At 41.1% G+C, this 19,301-nt stretch overlaps 1 protein-coding gene and 1 long non-coding RNA gene across 3 annotated transcripts; one reads left to right on the top strand and one right to left on the bottom strand.

Annotated features, from left to right (window-relative positions):
- The first annotated feature begins 572 nt into the window (after positions 1-572).
- LOC118367058 (transcription factor Sp9) lies at positions 573-3,254 on the top strand. Its single transcript, XM_035750049.2, has 2 exons — positions 573-846; positions 1,407-3,254. The coding sequence occupies exons 1-2, from the start codon at positions 826-828 to the stop codon at positions 2,691-2,693; spliced, it is 1,308 nt and encodes a 435-aa protein (XP_035605942.2). The 5' UTR covers positions 573-825; the 3' UTR covers positions 2,694-3,254.
- Positions 3,255-5,849: 2,595 nt separating this feature from the next.
- Positions 5,850-11,426, bottom strand: LOC118367059 (uncharacterized). 2 transcript variants are annotated; one of them, XR_008090212.1, is made up of 5 exons: positions 11,286-11,426; positions 10,441-10,514; positions 10,130-10,182; positions 8,311-8,891; positions 5,850-8,178 (listed from the first exon to the last, which is right to left on the bottom strand). It is a non-coding gene; the product is annotated as an uncharacterized LOC118367059 (long non-coding RNA). The 2 variants fall into 2 exon arrangements; XR_008090211.1 differs by having other exon boundaries at positions 11,234-11,422.
- Positions 11,427-19,301: the final 7,875 nt, after the last annotated feature.

The raw sequence follows: 19,301 nt of genomic DNA, 5'->3' as shown, positions 1-19,301 counted from the left end.
TTTATTGCACTTCTGGCCCCCTGGTGAGTGCATGGGAACTTCTGCTTAACTTCATGGATGGTGTAAGCAAGCACATGCCCTGCGTCTATGAAGACGTTTCCATTCCTGAAAGTGCATGAAATCCTCAGTTTAAAAAAAAAAATATGAAGGCACCGCAATTCGTAAATATATATATATTTTTTTAAATAATCACCAATCCCCTCATGTTATGACATGAAACATAAAACAATTTGGGACTCCACGAGGGATAAAAGCAGAGGCAGCTATACATCAGAACATTATATTTGACAATTATGTCTATATAGGCCTAGAGAAACAAAGAACCTGCAGTTGAAAAAAATAACAATTGATCAGAAAGCTTTCTGAAATGCAACAGAAACAAAATACCTCTAAATAAATCATATCAAATTCTTACCTCATGCAGAGAACTAGCTTAAACCAAAATGATCTCGATTCTACAATATAGAGCACATTGAGCCTTGATGGGAGAATACATAACATGTATAAAAATACCAAATCGTACCTTGCTTGACAGTCAAATCCGCACAAGAGTTATTGATTGACATGAAGCTTTAGCGTTTCTGTCCTTGGTCGAATCTCTCATTGGCTGACGTCGTCCTCTTGCCAAGAATCCAGCGCTTAGATTGGCTGCTTGCTCTTGCCAGCTGTACTTCAAAGAACGCGCTCTCTACAACTAGGTAGTGTAGGAGCTCCGAGCCAAAGAGAGAAATCGTGTGACCACGGAAAAGCAAAGTGTCTGAGTCGAATTGGAAAAGTACACTATTGTAGAATTGTGACCAATTCAACATAGCAAAGACCCTGGATATGGCTACGTCTATACTTGGGGTAAGCCGACAAAAGATATATTGGTTTTCATGTGTGAAGTAGGCTTTATACTTTCACACTTACTAAATTGTATAGGCTACTTTTCGGTCATTGTTCTCTTATCGTTGAGCTTTGTTGTTACTGTAGGTATTGAAAGTGCTTGTGTAGATGTTGTAATTTTCCTCAATCAAAATCATTTTTGTTTTTGCCAACTTTCATAATAGGCTACCCACATGCGCAAACTTTCGAGACCTGCAGTAAACTCTCTACTGAGTGACATTACTGTATTTCCTCCATGATTGTGTCTGTTTATTAGGTTCAGTGGATATTTAGTTCACATTTCGATACATTCTTTATGAATTAACATTTTCACTAAATGTATGTTTGAATCCAATACGATAAATAATTGTGTAGCCTATGCACTAATTGCTATCCAAATAAGCACAACAACCGAACGGTTGGACGACCACATAGGCAGACGCAAATTACACTTCTAGCAAATGCATGCATCTTATTTACAGAAAGAAAATGGTAAATGTTGCTTGCAATGTTCTAAAGTACAGTGATTTATCTCTCTGCAGGAAGAACCACGATTTGGAACTACACCTCTAGCTATGCTGGCTGCTACTTGTAACAAAATTGGCAATACCAGTCCCCTTACCACTCTACCTGATTCCAGTGCTTTTTCAAAAGGCGGATTTCATCCTTGGAAAAGATCCTCCTCTAGTTGCAACTTGGGATCCAGTCTCCCTGGATTCACTGTAGCAACAAGCCGCGGATCGACCGGACTAACATCAACTACTGGCACAGGCAACAGCGCGTTCTGCTTAGCCTCCACCTCCCCGACCACATCTGCGTTTTCCACAGAGTACAGCAGTCTGTTTTCCAACTCAGCAAGCATTTCGTCTCAAGAGTCTGGGCAATCAGCCTTCATTTCCAAAGTCCACACATCAGCAGAAACCTTGTACCCGAGGGTAGGGATGGCACATCCGTATGAGTCGTGGTACAAGTCTGGTTTCCATTCAACCATCTCGGGCGATGTTACTAATGGGGCGTCCGCGTGGTGGGACGTTCATACCAACCCTGGCTCATGGCTCGAGGTCCAAAACCCTGCAAGCTCGCTGCAGACCTCCCTGCATTCCGGGACCCCCCAAGCCATACACTCTCAGCTCAGTGGCTATAACCCTGACTTCTCCACTTTGACACACTCGGCATTCAGCTCAACCGGTATAAGTCCCACGGCATCGCATCTTCTATCAACCAGCCAACACCTGTTAACACAAGAAGGATTCAAAACAGTCATTCCAACATACACGGACGCCTCTGCCGCCAACGCTATGATTTCAGGTTCCAGTTCTGGTTCCTCAAGGTCATCCAGGAGGTACTCTGGCAGAGCCACGTGCGACTGTCCGAACTGTCAGGAGGCTGAGCGGCTGGGGCCTGCGGGGGCCAGCCTCCGGAGGAAAGGACTTCACAGTTGTCACATTCCAGGCTGCGGTAAGGTGTATGGCAAAACCTCTCACCTTAAAGCCCATTTGAGATGGCATACTGGCGAGCGGCCATTTGTCTGCAATTGGCTTTTTTGTGGCAAAAGATTTACAAGATCAGATGAACTTCAGAGACACCTCCGTACCCACACCGGCGAGAAAAGGTTTGCTTGCCCAGTATGCAACAAGCGCTTTATGAGGAGCGACCATTTGAGCAAGCACATTAAAACCCACACTGCCGGTGGTGGTGAAGGCAAAAAGGGAAGCGACAGTGACACCGACACCAGTAACCTGGAGACCCCCAGGTCCGAGTCCCCAGAACTCATTTTAGACGGGGTAAACCCCAGAATCAAGGATCCATCTCCTCATGACGAGCACTGAATGGCTGTTATTTGAATGACCTTGAAACTAACTTTATAAAGCAAATGACCAGTAGGTTATCAAAACTGGTACATGTATTAAAACGGGTCTGGGTTTGAGAGATAGTATTGGAGGAAAATACGATTTTACGCAAAGCATTTGAAAACAAAAAATAATTCAAACTTAACACCATATTGATTATGTTCAACTCGTTATTCACCATCAAACGAAAAGCAGAATTATTCTATATTATGTGAAAATGACATAACTATAAAGCTGTCAACTTAAAAATGAACCGCGGGGTACTTTTTACGATCAGTGCTTAAAAGGGGCGAGCTAACCCAAATGAACTTGGTTGGCCCATGTGAGTCGCCATCATATTGTACATATTGACAACAAACAATGTGTTATTTTCATGTAAATGTGAATTATGATTGTTTTATTCGTGTTTGGGATCCTGAAATTCAGGGAGTTTACTTTCAACGCACTTTGTGGATATGTATGTACACAGCTTTTTAAATTCAGTTAACCATTTCATTTCTTTGCTAAAAAAATATATAAATGTTTACTTGTATAAAGTCACACGTATAAGACTTTCATTTTGTCATAATTAAAACGATCTAAAATCTGAGGCAGCAGTCGTGTGATGGGAATGTTTCACTGTATTGGGTCCCATACTTGTTTTCATTATGCGAAATGAAAATAAATTATGAACCAAGGTATTTTATGTGATGGTATAAATGGTAAAAATGAACGATTGCCAAACCTAAAATGTAGATAGGCAAGAGTGTTCCTTTACATAAAATCAATCATACATTGCTGATATAGGCAATCGCACATTGACGTGCATTCTCTCTGAGGAATAAATAAATAGTTAATGCCCCGGAAAAGACATTTCATGCCCAAATGAAAATCTTGTTAAATGGTATTAATTATGACTTGGAGCACATCGCAACCCCATGTGTCTTGTATTTGCGATTAGGGATTCGTGTCTTATCAAATATCTAATTAATCTCCGAGACATCATTTGTTCAGCTTTACTTTATCTGGGGGCTTCCAGGGGGTTTTGATGACAAAAGCCCCCTGAATATTTATTTTAATTGTCCAAATTAACTGCTTTAATTTGCATGTCAAACGGAAAGATGGCAGTCCAAGAATAAGGATAAAGCATCTCTAAGCTTTCCTTGAAACTCTACACTTGATTTGATGTTATGGGAACTGTTTCTAAACTTTTGAAAAGGAAAAGCGGTAAAAAGCCATATGCAAATGATGAAATTGAAATGCTCTTGTCGCGGCGCAGTCAAATGGTTCCTGCATGTTATTTGAATATCAGTGGCCCCGTATTGAAAGGGTTCAAGGATGCTCTCTGACTTCTTTGTGCTTACCCAGTGCAGCGTCCGATCTCAAAGAAAAACCCGGGGAATAATTACAGCGTGAGCCCAGGCCTGGGAATATGTTAGGGACAGGCATCTCATCTAGATAACCTCTTTCTGAAGAGGAAGTTCAATTGACCAGAAGGCAATAGAGAAATTATTTTCATTTCCTTTTGTGTGGCTGGCTTTGAGATCACGAAAATAACGATAAAAAAATCAAATGTAAATTTATTTATAACCACGAATTCGAGTTTAAAAATAAACAGCTTAGGAAAGACAACGTATTATAGCCTATATTTGGCATTTAATATAAATGTGAACTTTTAAATGAGGTCTACAGGCAAAATAAAACAGGCCTATTCAATAGGCTAATATTATATAACCGAACATTCATGATCAATTAATACAACCTTCAGTTAAGTGTATGTTTATTTTTTAAAATAAAATGGTGGTTTATTTGCAGTGATTTTATGTTCTTTTTTTTTCTTCAGAAAAAATGGTTGTTATATTGCCGCATAGGCACACTAAGTAAATTACAGTTTTCTTGTGGGCAAATATATTTTCATTACACTTGAGTGAATTTGAAATTCGACCCATTTTCATAACAACGGAAATAAGTATTAATCTGTAATTCATGAGCATAGTTTGCTATTTTATGGCTACAAAAGGGCGTTAAATTCAACACGAGTTTCGGTGCGTTAAAATGTTTCGGGAAGAGAGACGCTTGGGGTTGCAGACAGTAAAGTGCTGCCATTTATCGCTTTGTTACTTTTCCATGAAATGCCCTCTCGCTGAGCATTAGGCAGAAGTCATCTTTGTTTTCAAGCCACAATAAAAGAGAGATCAAAGAGAACCAGTGCGACTTTACGGGACACGGGAAAACATCTCACTGGTCAAGGCCTCGGGCGACTCTCCTCTTGTCTCCAGGATTTAAAAAAATATTCATCGCTCACTATGGAAGGTCACAAAAAATACTTGTATTGTGATAATGATAAAATAACAATTAATCAAACAAATTGGCATAGGTCTACAGTTTTTAGGTGCACACCTCGGGGCATCATTGCAAAAGGTTACATGGTCTGTCTATACAGAACATACACATTTGAAGCGACTGAAATAAAATAAAACATGTAAGAAATTCATTTTCCTGATCAGGAATTCTTAACAAATCATATCGACGCAGGAGTTGTTATTTCTTTGCCATAAAATATATGTCTCCAAAACAAACCTCACCGACCTCACCGTTTCTTCTGCTTTGTACATCATTTTTATTTTACCTTTATTTAACCAGGCAAGTCAGTTAAGAACAAATTCTTATTTTCAATGACGGCCTAGGAACAGTGGGTTAACTGCCTGCTCGGGCGTTTGAACTTGCAACCTTGCGGTTACTAGTCCAACGCTCTAACCACTAGGCTACCCTGCCGCCCCATCATGATGATAATGTCATGCAAGTAATGCAACAAGTAATCTCTAAAGGACGATAGGCGCGCAATGTTGCGTAAATCATGCACTGGGTTTTGCACAAAGACGAAAGTTTCATGTATTGATCTCGAGTCAGAATTAAGTATTCAGTATTAAATATTTGAAACAAACTTGACGTCTCCTCACTAATCACTTACGCAGGCCTAATCTTATGCATCGCATAATGAACAATCATAGACTGATTGTCATTAGTCAACCATGCTCCCGTTTAGGCCACTTCCAGAAGACCACTTTGAAACAAGCCTACGTAATTAAGCTAGACTTGTAACACGTAATGAAGAACGGTCACAACCATGTGAACACAGTTCACTATTTTTAAAAATCGAGTTGCAATAATATTTTTTATTAGAATTCTGAAGAGGGTTTTCTGGACTAAAGTGACAACCATCAATAATAGTGCTTGCAAGACATGCAGTTGTTCAATAATCTGACAAATGCAAAATATTTCTGTGGTTGAAGTTATTTTAGGTCTACTGCTGCCCTCTAGTGGATGAAAATAAGAACTATTTGAGGAGCAGGGGTGTAATCACTAGTCCTAACAGTAGCAAAATGGAACATTTTGAACAGTTTCTATTGGTCAAATTCAGGTAGGCCCCTCCCGGTTTCATTCAGTTTGCTTCTGCTCAACATTTTGCAACAGAATCGGCATAATGAATACGCCCCTGCACTCATTTGACCGTAGCAGCCAACTAGCATGCAACACCAAAACATGGTGTTACTAAAACTTTGGTTTCTATGTGTTTGTTTAATAAGTGGGCCAACCAAGAAAAATGTACATATTAACAATAGCATCGTAAAATCGTCAAAACGTGTCAAAAATGTTTACATCAGCAAAATAAAATGGTATCACTGGCCCAATTTGTAAGATTGTCTACTCTCACAGTTCAGTGCTTTCTCTCAGCTCTCCCCCTGGCTCTTTTCTCATTCTCCCTCCCTCTGCTCCTGCTCCTCCCTTTGCCTCCCCCTCTCTCCCTCCCTCCATCTAGGATCCTACTCCTCCCTTTGCGGCTGCTTTATTCTTTGCTCCATCTCTGCTCCTACTTCTATCCATCTCTCTTCTACTGTTTGCCTCATCTCTACTGTGAACCTTGTCTTTATATCTCTCTCCTTCCGTCTGGGCCAGGCTGGGAGCTGCTGCTGGTTCTCTGCCTCTCCCTGCTGTCGTGTCTCATCTCTACTGTTTCTTTCTCCTCTCTGGTATCATCTTTGTGCTGTTTCTGTCTGGAGGTTGGGCCTGGTCTTACTCTAGACTCATCCATCACTCTCAGTGTTGTCATCACGACAGGAGTCCTTTCTCTTGCCTTTCTTCTTTCTCTTCAGACTCTTAGTCACCGCTGCTACTTTCACTGAAGCTGTCAGTCTGAGTCACTGCTTCTACTTTCACTGGAGCTGTCAGTCAGTCACAGCTGCTACTTTCACTGGAGCTGTCAGTCAGCCACTGCTTCTACTTTCACTGGAGCTGTCAATCAGTCACTGCTGCTACTTTCACTGAAGCTGTCAGTCAGTCACAGTTGCTACTTTCACTGGAGCTGTCAGTCAGTCACCTCTGCTACTTTCACTGAAGCTGTCAGTCTGAGTCACTGCTGCTACTTTCACTAGGGCTGTCAGTCAGCCACTGCTTCTACGTTCACTGGAGCTGTCAGTCAGCCACTGCTTCTACGTTCACTGGAGCTGTCAGTCAGTCACTGCTGCTACTTTCACTGGAGCTGTCAGTCAGTCACTGCTACTACTTTCACTGGAGCTGTCAGTCAGTCACAGCTGCTACTTTCACTGGAGCTGTCATTCAGTCACTGCTGCTACTTTCACTGAAGCTGTCAGTCAGTCACAGCTGCTACTTTCACTGGAGCTGTCATTCAGTCACTGCTACTACTTTCACTGGAGCTGTAAGTCAGTCCCTGCTACTACTTTCACTGGAGCTGTCAGTCAGTCACTGCTACTACTTTCACTGGAGCTGTCAGTCAGTCACTGCTACTACTTTCACTGGAGCTGTCAGTCAGTCAGTCACTGCTACTACTTTCACTGGAGCTGTCAGTCAGTCACTGCTACTACTTTCACAGGAGCTGTCATTCAGTCACTGCTACTACTTTCACAGGAGCTGTCATTCAGTCACTGCTACTACTTTCACTGGAGCTGTCAGTCAGTCCCTGCTACTACTTTCACTGGAGCTGTCAGTCAGTCACTGCTACTACTTTCACTGGAGCTGTCAGTCAGTCCCTGCTACTACTTTCACTGGAGCTGTCAGTCAGTCACTGCTACTACTTTCACTGGAGCTGTCAGTCAGTCACTGCTACTACTTTCACTGGAGCTGTCAGTCAGTCCCTGCTACTACTTTCACTGGAGCTGTCAGTCAGTCACTGCTACTACTTTCACTGGAGCTGTCAGTCAGTCCCTGCTACTACTTTCACTGGAGCTGTCAGTCAGTCCCTGCTACTACTTTCACTGGAGCTGTCAGTCAGTCCCTGCTACTACTTTCACTGGAGCTGTCAGTCAGTCCCTGCTACTACTTTCACTGGAGCTGTCAGTCAGTCCCTGCTACTACTTTCACTGGAGCTGTCAGTCAGTCCCTGCTGCTACTTTCACTGGAGCTGTCACTACTATCACGGTCCTTCTTCTGATTTCCTTCACTCTTCTTTTGTAGACCCTCAAGTTTCCTTTAAAATGAAAACAATGTCATATTAGTAGATAATGTTTATTTTTTTTGCAATAATCATCTTTTGTCTTATTTTACAATAAGCATATTATATTCAAAACAACTAAACGTATGAATGGTGGTGCTCTCCTACCTGAGGAGCTTCTCTTTCTGTTTAGTGGTCAACGACTTCAGGAATTCAACCTCAGGACCCTCCTCTTCTTCATTGACAACGTACTCCGACAGCATAAAAACAATTCGTAATAAATCAAACAATGAACATTTTAAAAAGCATGCATCAAACGCTAACAAAACATGAATAAAGACGTCACAAATGGTTGGAAGTGAAGCAAGTAAGAGCAGAATAACCTCTGTTGATTTCTGTTTGAGGGTAGATTATTGGGGGGGGGTTAAACTATATACTGCTACATCTGGTGTTGCAACACTCCTATAATTTTAGCAGTTAGTCTCATCACATCTGCCCAATTGACTAAACTTGCAGCGACTGGAAGAGCTCTGTGGTTTACTCTGATAATTGGCCATTTTGCAGCAATCACATTTAGACCGGGGATCTGCCATGGATATTGTTGTCTTTTTCTTCATGCGGGGAAGAAGAACAGAAGATTACCTGCGATGGATCACAAACAGTAGAATTTCTTCCAAGGACACATTTCTTCAGGGCAAACCCACTGTTTCGCATCTCTGCCATTAACTCGGAGGGGTGCATCGACGGACCTGTTAACACAAATCACAGCCTCAAAGTCCCATTGACGCCTGTCCACATCCGCCACTGCTTCCACAGTGGGGAATTCAGGGCCGGCTTTGTTAACAGAAAGGGACACCAAATCAACTCACTCATCTTCAGGCTGAGCAAATCATACAATATGATTCTCCCAAAGCAGTGGTTAGGGGAATCAGAATACACAATAAATGCATTTTTCTCCCAGCACAGGAGGGGCTCCATTATTGCCCTCCACCATCAACTCCATGCGCAGGACTCTCCCTCTGTAAACATTACTTTACTACTTCACTTCCTGATTGTAGGAGTCAGAACCAGCTCCACTCTGGAAGTTCTACAGGACACCAGGAGTGATGGCAACTACTGCTACAAGTATAGAGTTACCACAAATATCCAATGTAATACTGAATGCCCATTCTATTGGGACACATTATTATTGCAATTTGTCTGCAATAGCTGCATCATAAGTTATTTGTTCAAATGCTTTCAAAGTCAGTGCAAAAATAAAAAGGAGGATTTTATTGTTGAGAATGAAAATATGAAGAAAAAAACCTTGATAACATTTAGTTTAAAATAAACCATTAGCTACATCTGTGAACTATTATTTGGAATTACCAGTCAACTCTTTTCCTCTATTCATCCAGGTAGGTCAGATTGTTATTTGTACCTGCTTTCTCTGTGGGCGCAGCGCTGGCATTGATCCCAGACAGGCCAAAGAGAGGGTACACTGTCTGTATTCATATGGCCCTATTTGTGACACACGATGCAGTTTACATTGCGCACAGGAGAATCACAGGTCATTAGACTGGACTTAAATCCATTAATTCCATCACTTATAACACCTTCCATACAACCCAATTGCGACGACGACAAGCAAAGCACATATACTACACCTGCCATAATGTAAATAAACACATCGTTATCCCGAGTTAGATATCATCCTTTGACTTTAGCACCACCAAGTGTCAAATGCCAACACATTTATTTTGTTAATAGGACAATATTTAGCCTAGCAATCACATGTAACAGTAGATTGTCATAAATAGGTATGTCATAAGTTAATTCAACACAAATGGGAAAACTGCACAATATTAATTTACGCAAAAGTTTACGAGCCATGACATCCTTGGCATACCTAAAAAGATGAAAGTATCCCCAAATGCAAAGGTAACCTCTAATAGTAGGCTTCAAGTCATCTGAATATTTATGTTGATCAACACAATTAGTTACTTACTTCCCTCGAGGGGACGTCTTTTGCCACTCAAACTTGTATTCTGATTCTCCTTCCTGTAAAATAATATCAAAATGTAACATTTTGAACAATAATAAGCTAACACATGCCTTTCAGTCTACAACATTTACCAAACTAGCGACGCTTGCTTTGAGAAACAAGTATGCATCTGGGAACAAGAGAGGGACACATCCACCTCCTTGCTCTCCCCTTCGCAGTAGACTGCAGAGTGTGGGTGGAAGGAGTGCAGTCATATGGTTTGATTTGTATTATTTAGTATGGTAAAGATGCAGAACCAAGATGGATGTAGTTACCTTTGTCTGCCCCAGGTGGAGCTTCATACATAAGGTTGAGACCATTCTTCACACGATCATCTCCCACCAACAGCCTATGAGAAAGGTTTTAACAACACAAAAGCCAGACAATGGCTTGTATCTGTTATATGATACATTAAAGCTGTGATTTTACACAAGACAAAATATATGGTTGAAGCACGGGACATGCGTTCGCGTTCGGATGAGGCAGTGTAGCAATCCTAGTTAATTATATTTAAGTAATAAGGCCCGAAGGGGTATGGTATATGGCCAATATACCACGGCTGAGGGCTGTTCTTATGCAACACGCAAAGCGGAGTACCTGGACACAGCCCTTAGCCCATACTGGCCATATACCACAAACCCCAGAGGTGCCTTATTGCTATTATAAAACTGTTTACCAACATAATTAGAGCAGTAAAAGTAAGTGTTTTGTCATACCCGTGGTATACGGTCTGATATACCACGGCTGTCAAGCAATCAGCATTCAGGGCTCAAACCAACCAGTTTATAATATACATTATTATACCCAACAAGTGGGTTAACCCAGTTTAAATGGCGCGATGCGTTGGGTGTTTGCCTTTTACTCCTGCGACCCGAGTTTGCCTCCGTTCGCTACAATATCTTTCAGTGGGGAAATAATGAGAGACGAAATAAAAAGTATTGGAGATATGGATATGGAGATAAAATGTATCTGGAACATCTGCAACCAACTGTTAGCTAGCTAAACTAGCTACCATAGATGACTTACTAGTGAGGAAGGCTGGGCTAGAACAACTATTTAGCCACCCACCTTTTTATATATTTGACTTCGATGCAGGATGGAAAATCTTTATTGCACTTACAATTAGCAAATTACTTCCCAATGGCTGAAGAACAATTAGTTAGGAATTAAAAGCGAAATGTTAGCCAGCTCGCGCTGACAAAAACAAAACAACGTGGTTAAAATCTTCTTCCGGATCAGCTCTGTGCGTGACCTCTGACGTACTACAAACAACACTGAAGCGTTCACAACATTCATTAATTGCGCACTTGTGAATTCCGGTAAATAACAAAATAAACTGAAAGTAAAAACGAACGGGGGGACATGTAAAAATGATATTGTCGTCTACAATTTGTGATCCGGTACTTGGCTGCAGCGACAGGTAACAAGCACCAAACTGAAATCAACAGATTATTTCGGATTGGAATCTGAGTTAAGCAATGTCCAGTGTATGGTCAATTGTTTGTGTGGGGCAGCGAGTATGGGAAGAGAGTGCCGAGGACGAGGAGGCCCTTGGCATGGATTTTGTCAAGTGAATATCTGCCACCTGGGGCCTGTTGCACAAAACTAGGATAAGGGATTAAGCCAGGATATCTTGGTGATCCTGGCTCAATTGATCCGTAATCCGGTTGCACTAAAGATGGATAGGGGGCAGGAGGATATGTTATGGTATAAATTACCATGGAGATTTATTCTGTGGAGCTAGCCTGCTCCAGACCAGGCTAAATTCCAGGATCTATTTAATCTCATCCCTAATGTCAGTCAGCAGTCACCACAAATGGAAACCAATAGTTATTTCACTGCTCACTATACATTGTTATCACATATAACTAGACCCACTGTCATTATTTAAACGTTTGTGATCATTAATTTCAATGATTTTGGATAAAAAAAATGATTTTTAGATGTTGCTATCATTAGATAATTTACAGTTTCCCATAGACTATATATAAAATGATAGAATATTAGGGCCAGAGGGGAAAAAAAAAAGACAAGTCATAATATTGTAACCAGTTGTTTTAAAGGAGGACAGTTGTTAAAATGACAGATGCGGGGCATTTCGTGAAATTGTACTTCAGTATGGTTTCATAAACAAAGACATGCTGATGTGCCAGAATATTAAGTATCACATTGTCATAAGTATCAAAACTGTAAAAACAATATGTAGCTTTTCTGCAGAAAGAACCAGCCTCATAAATTTATGACTTTATCCTTTTTCTTCAGTGTGGCCCTAGTACTCTGTCATATAAACAAATACACATTCCATATGAATATAAAAACACAATGTGTAACATTATGTTCCTTTATTGAATAAGGACAAAACAAAGCAGGTAAACCATCAGCTCCTTTCGAAACTGAAGTCACAGTGACTCTACAAGATGGAAAGCACAGAATCAAGCATATTATACAAAATGATACATACACATTCAAAGGTCTGTATATAACACACCCTGCATGTCTGCACACTAAAATAAATGCAGGACAAATCCATACACATCAACTGAACAGACAAATGAATGGATGCAGTAGCCTCCCTGCAGCCTTGTATTACACACAGTATACCGCACAAACATCATAAGAGGCCAAATTCGTAAAAAACGAACCCAAAAAACCCAAATTCCTCTGCCACCGCAGGACATATTTAACCAAAATTGAAAGCACACATACCAACTAAAATAATTCAACACATATTGGTCCCTCAGCAGCCGACCACTGTCGTCATCAGGGAAGATTGCCGGATTGTCCCAGTCCATGGCTGGTGGCACTCTGGGGGCCCTCTCCTTCCTCAGGCAGGCCACATTGTGGAGGACAGCACAAGCCACAGTAATATCACATGCCCTAACAGGGCTGACCCTTAATTTGTGAAGGCAGTGAAAGCGTGCCTTCAGGAGGCCAAAGGTCATTTCAACTCTGGCCCTGGTCCTGGCATGGGCATGGTTGTAGGCCTGCTGTGCTTCCTGGGGGTCTGTGAAAGGTGTCAGGAGAAAAGGCTGGCAGCCATACCCCCTGTCTCCCAGCAACACACCAGAGAATTCACCTGTCAACACAAAATCTCATCATTACTACCTCATAAACACAGTGATATTCTTGACACAGCCATGATGGTTATAAATAGGGGTTGTGTGGCTTACCTTGTGATAGGCACTGATAGATTTCAGAGGCCCGAAAGATTCTGGAGTCATGGACTGAGCCAGGCCATTTTGCCACAACATTGCTGATCACACAGTCAGCATTGCAGACCATCTGAAATCATAAGATGAGGAATATTACACCAATCAATGCACATCACTGGCAATGCAGAGTGTTCGTCAATGGACAATATCAAAAGTTATGTTCACCTGAACATTAATGCTGTGAAAGGATTTCCTATTCACAAAATCGGCCTCATGGGCACCTGAGGGGCTTTTATCCTTATGTGTGTGCAGTCCACTGCACCAATGACATTGGGGAAACCTGTCACACAAAGTAATGAGTATCCTACTATGTGTTAACAGTTGTCCTGTAATTTGTAGATCCTCTTACCTGCAATCCTATAGAACTCCTCTTTGATGTCACAGAGTCTTCTGTGGCCAGGGAAGGAGATGAAGACATCTGCTAATGCTTTGATAGCCAGACACACACTCCTTATTGTGCGGCAAATTGTGGCCTTGTTCAGCTGTTCTGCATCCCCCACTGAGTACAGGAAGGCTCCACTAGCAAAAAAGCGCAAGGCCACACAAACCATTTGCTCCACACTCAGTGCATGGCTCCGTGCAGTGCAGTGCTTAATCCTGGGACCCAGTAGTCTGCATAGATACCTGATGCCATCTGCAGAAAACCTGTATCTTTCATATAGATGGTCGTCAGGGAAGGCCAGTGGGTCCAACCGGTCCCTGAAGACCCTTTCTCGCCTGAAGGCTCTCCTCAGCACAAGTGCTTCTTCATCCACCACATCTCGCACGAATGGGCATGCCATTGTCAGAGCAGAAAGGAACACACAATTTTGGGCCTTCATATAGGCTAGTGGCCACACCTGGTGCTGGGAGGGTGGGCAAAGAGGGGCGATGCCTTATAACGATGACTTGGTTGTACTGATTGCTGGGAAAATAAAAAAACCTTAGAAAGATGCCACCGTCCTGTGTGCTCACAATAAGAGCTCATATGTCATGGCTCACTTGACTTTACGAGAATATACCTAATTTTTATTTTGAGCTGTGTCATCTTCTTGGAGCTGGGGGAGGAAATACAAATAATGATTAATACATTTGTGTTACAGTTAGCATACAGTGTACATTGAAGGCATATCTCACCTCCCTCTCAAGTTTTTTTATTTCAATTGTCCTCTTTTTTATTTCGGACTCCAGTGCAAGATTTTCCATCTTTTTCTTCTTGTACTGAATGTCTATGTCTGCCAGTTCTATTTGGCGCCAGAGGTGGTTGCCATACAACTTTCTGATAGCTTGTGAGCTCTGTGAACACAATACAATTAGCGCAGCTGGAATTTGGCAGGATGTGGTGTCCTTTTATTAATACGCACTGTTGCCAGGCTGGTTTTCCCACTGTATAGCATCTGGGTCCTGTAAAAGAAATTAGATTTTTTGATTTTGATGAGGACTCCTCACCATTGTAGAGTAAATAGTACTTTCACAGTCTTACCATGATACCTCATGCCTTCTGGAATCCAGAGAGATGGTCTCCTCCTCATCATCATCATCGTCTCCATCATGTGCTGTTGCTGCTGCACTGGGGCCTTCACCCTATCACATTTAATCAGATTCATATTGAAGCTAGTAGACAAGACATGCCAGGCCTACAGTATGCCTTTGATGGAGTACTCACTGGATCAGCATCGTCTGGTGCTTGTGCTGGTGGCTCTAACAGGAACACAGTGCTGCCAGACACTGCAAGGCAATAGGTAAACCAAAGTCAGACAGTCCAAATTGATTCAATATGAATGTGGTTGTATCCCATGTAGAGATGGAAGGACATACCTTGAATGAAGCGGGTGGCATCTTGGGAGGAACCTATGCTCGTCTCTTTCCCCCCAGGGATCCCCTCTAAGACGGGCCTGCCTTTATTTAGCTCCAAGGCCATGTCCTCTGCTGGGGTAAGGTCAGCCTTTGGTGACCCACCACCCGTGCCTTGTCTGTGGGTATTCTTTTTCACTGCTAAAACAGTACAGACAATGTGTGAGCAGGCACCTTCTGGGTACAATATATGCTTGTGCTTTGTTAAATATTAATCAGGGACCATACCATTCTGCAGAATGTTCTTGTATTTGATTTTGACCTGCTGCCATGTCCGTTTTGGCCCGTTCATGTTTAATCTACACACACACACACATTTAATGGAGTCACACTGCAAAAAATTACTTGGTATTTTTGTCTTGTTTTCAGTAAAAATATATTTTAAAAAAAACTTAAATAAAGATGTATTTTCTTGATTTGCTAAATGACCTAGCAAAATAAGTATAGTTTAGACAAAAAATATAAACTCTAAGTAAATGTGTGCTTAAAACAAGCAAATAAAAAATCTGTCAATATAATAAAAATTCTCTTGAAATAAGTTTACTTTTTCCATAAACACTTAATTTTAGAAAAGTTCTCGTTTCACTGGCAGATTTTTTTGCTTATTTTCCTAGGTAATTTTGCTCAAGAAAATATTCAAGATGTTTTTTAGATATTTTTTTTTTACTGAAAACAAGACAAAAATACTAAGTAAGAAAGACATTTTTGCAGTGCAGTGAGCAACCGACCTTGGGTCCTTTGAAAGGCGCTATATAAATTAAAGTGATTATTATAGCTCATCTATTTATTCAATTAAAGTTTATTTATATAGCACTTTTCACAATTGTTTCATTCTGTCAAAGCAGCTTTACATTAATGAAAGCAGGAGAAACACAAAAAAACGGTGGACAACATAAGAAGCAGAGTACAACGGCTAAGATTAAACCGTACTGAGCGTAGTAACGTTAAATAATAATGTAAGGCTTTAATAATAATTTATCATAGCTTTATACAGTGTGATGGACTTACTTTACACAATTTCACTCATATCTGCAGTGCATTTCAATAAAAAATTTAACCGTTTCATAATTACAGTACAACTGCGTTTTTGGAGATGTGAATTAAATATTTGAATTGTAATTGTGATGTTTCAGCGGAGCGGTGAGTGTGTAATTGTGCACTACTTACGCATTCAGGCGGTCTGCAATACTTTGCCACGCTTTATCACTGTGGCGGTGTTGCCTTTCTTCTTAATTATATCTTTTACCTCCTCGTATGCCTCCATGAGGATTTGTGCTTCCGACGGGGAAAAGTACGCGGCTCTAGTTGCCATGGTAAATCAGTTAATCTGTGATCTGTGGCGGGGTCTATTTGAGTGAGCCGTGAGCGCGCACCTATCCAGGATTGGTTTCACCTGGTTTAATGAATCCGTGTCTGCTCATCCTGGCTTGGTCTTTGTGCAACCAATTAAGCCTGGACGCACATGTTTTGGCTTCATTGAGCTCAGCTGAGTCATTTATCCCGGATGTCTTAATTCTACTTTTGTGCAACAGGCCCCTGAGCTCCAAAAGTTTTTGTTGTTGTTTTGGCTCTGTACTTCAGCACTTTGGGTTTGAAATTATACAATGATAAAGGACAGACTGTCAGATTTAATTTGAGGATATTTTCTTAAATATCGGGTGAACCGTTTAGAAATTACAACACTTTTTTGTGCATAGTCCCCCAATTTTAGGGGATCAAAAGTATTGGGGCAAATTGACTTACATGTGTATTAAAGTAGTCAAAAGTTTAGTATTTGGTCCCATATTCATAGCACCCAAAAACTACATCAAGCTTGTGACAACACATTTGTTGGATGCATTTGCTGTTTGTTTTGGTTGTGTTTCAGTTTATATTGTTCCCAATAGAAAGTAATGGTAAATAATGTATTGTCACTTTTATTTTAAAATAAAAATAGAATATGTTTCTGAACACCTCTACATTTATATGGATTCTGCCATGATTACGAATAATCCTGAATTAATTGTGAATAATGATGAGTGAGAGAGTGACAGACGAATATCATACCCTCAGGACACGGTAACCTCTTTACCATTACAATATTTTTTTATTTCACCTTTATTTCACCAGGTAAATTCTCATTTACAACTGTGACCTGGCCAAGATAAAGCAAAGCAGTGCGACACAAACAACAACAACAGAGTTACACATGAAACAATAACAGGGGATGTTAGCATTTTTCTGGTGGGGGTATGGTATTTCTGCATCTGTAACTTTCTCACTCATCATCATTCACGATTCATTCAGGATGATCAGTAATCATGGTTACATCCACATGAATGTAGCAGTGTTTAGAAACATATTCCATTCTTATTTAGAATAAAAGCGACTTCAAAATGCCACAATACATTATTTACCATTAATTTCTATTGGGCACAAAATAATCTGAAACACAACCAAAAGAAACAGCAATGCATCCAACAAATTAGTAGACACAAGCCTGATGTAGTTATTGCGTGCTATGAAATGAGACCAAATAAAGATATGCCATTTAGCAGACGCTTTTATCCAAAGCGACTTACAGTCATGTGTGCATACATTCTACGTATGGGTGGTCCCGGGAATCGAACCCACTACCCTGGCGTTACAAGCGCCATGCTCTACCAACTGAGCTACAGAAGGACCAACCTTTTGACTACTGTAATACATATTTAAGTGAATTTGTGAGTGCTGGAGTACAAAGCCGAAACAACAACAAAAATACTGTGCCGTGTATGTTCCTGTCTGTAGTTTGTCATTCTTCAACTAAGTATTGCTCCGGTATTTGAGAAATTGCATGGAGGAAACCGCATGGAGGACCAGTCTGGCTTTGCCTACCACAATAGCTTCCTCATCTAAGGCAAGACTGAGGCCTGGATGATTGAGACGTCTGGGAAGTACTGGGCAGCAGAGAGAGTGGAAGGTTATTAGCTATCAGGGTTTGAGTTTGCTCAACTTGAAAACTTGCAAACTGAGCAATAAGAGTTTTTTTTTTGTTGACAATATGTTGTATCCTTTATATCTCCCATCAGTACTCAATGACAACCAAGATAGACAAGGAACACCCTGGGAGTATGCCAAGAGCCCAGGCTGGTGGGATGGGAAGGCCCCGTTCAGTTTCACCAAGACGTACTCTTTCATGACTACAGCCAGAATAGAGAACTCTGGCAGCCGTTACTGCGGAGTGCAGAACCTACTGGAGAGAAGCAAAGGTTAGTTGGTTAAATATGAAGATTATGTACGTCTTTAGGTTTCGTTGTTTGAGTCAAGCGTAGAAGAATTGAGTTTGAGGAGATCATTTGAAAACAGCCTTGAATCCATATAGCTTGCGAACTATTGACAATGAATATGAGTATTTAGGACATAACACTGCTGAGACAATGATGGATATCCTAAGGGACAAGGAGAGTGGCATCAACATGGAGGGGATTTTCATGGCAACACGAAGCATGGTGTCTGTCGTACTAACAGACCCCAACCTGCCGGGGGTTGCACAGCATCACTGGAACACCTGAGAGGTACAGTATGGAGCTGGCCACCGCTCACACACCCTACCTAGCCATGTTATTGTACCATCTCAAGTTTATGCAAATGTATGTAAATTAAGGATCCTTTCTCACCCAACAGGTCGGTTTTCAAACCTTTTGTCTTTGTGAAAGACATTAAACAGTTGAAGCAGAATAGCTCTCTAGGTTATGGTCCTGATGGCACTGTGAAGAAGATACCCTGCTTCCAGAGCAAGCCACATCGCAAACATCCACTGTTTGTCAAACATCAGGTGGTGGTGGTGGCTGCATCATTGATATCACCAAGGTACAAAACCTTTCCAAATCTTTACAGTACATCTTAACTCTTTAAAGTTTAAGCGAATATTTGGCTTAATTTTGGATTTGTATTATTTTTAGGATAAAGGAAAGAAGATCGTGCAGAATATGAGAGAGTTAGAAAAAGATGATGGCTGAGATGGAGAAACTGATAAACAACTGGTACCGAAGACCCTACTTCGGTTGGCCACCTGTTTTCTAACTCAATCCAGGAGTAAATGAGTGTTTACAGCAGTGAAGGCTCCTCTA

Source organism: Oncorhynchus keta, chromosome 34 (genome assembly GCF_023373465.1).
Source record: "Oncorhynchus keta strain PuntledgeMale-10-30-2019 chromosome 34, Oket_V2, whole genome shotgun sequence".
NCBI lineage: Eukaryota > Metazoa > Chordata > Actinopteri > Salmoniformes > Salmonidae > Oncorhynchus > Oncorhynchus keta.
Note: the sequence above shows the minus strand (reverse complement) of the source record. Positions and strands in the feature narration are given on the sequence as shown.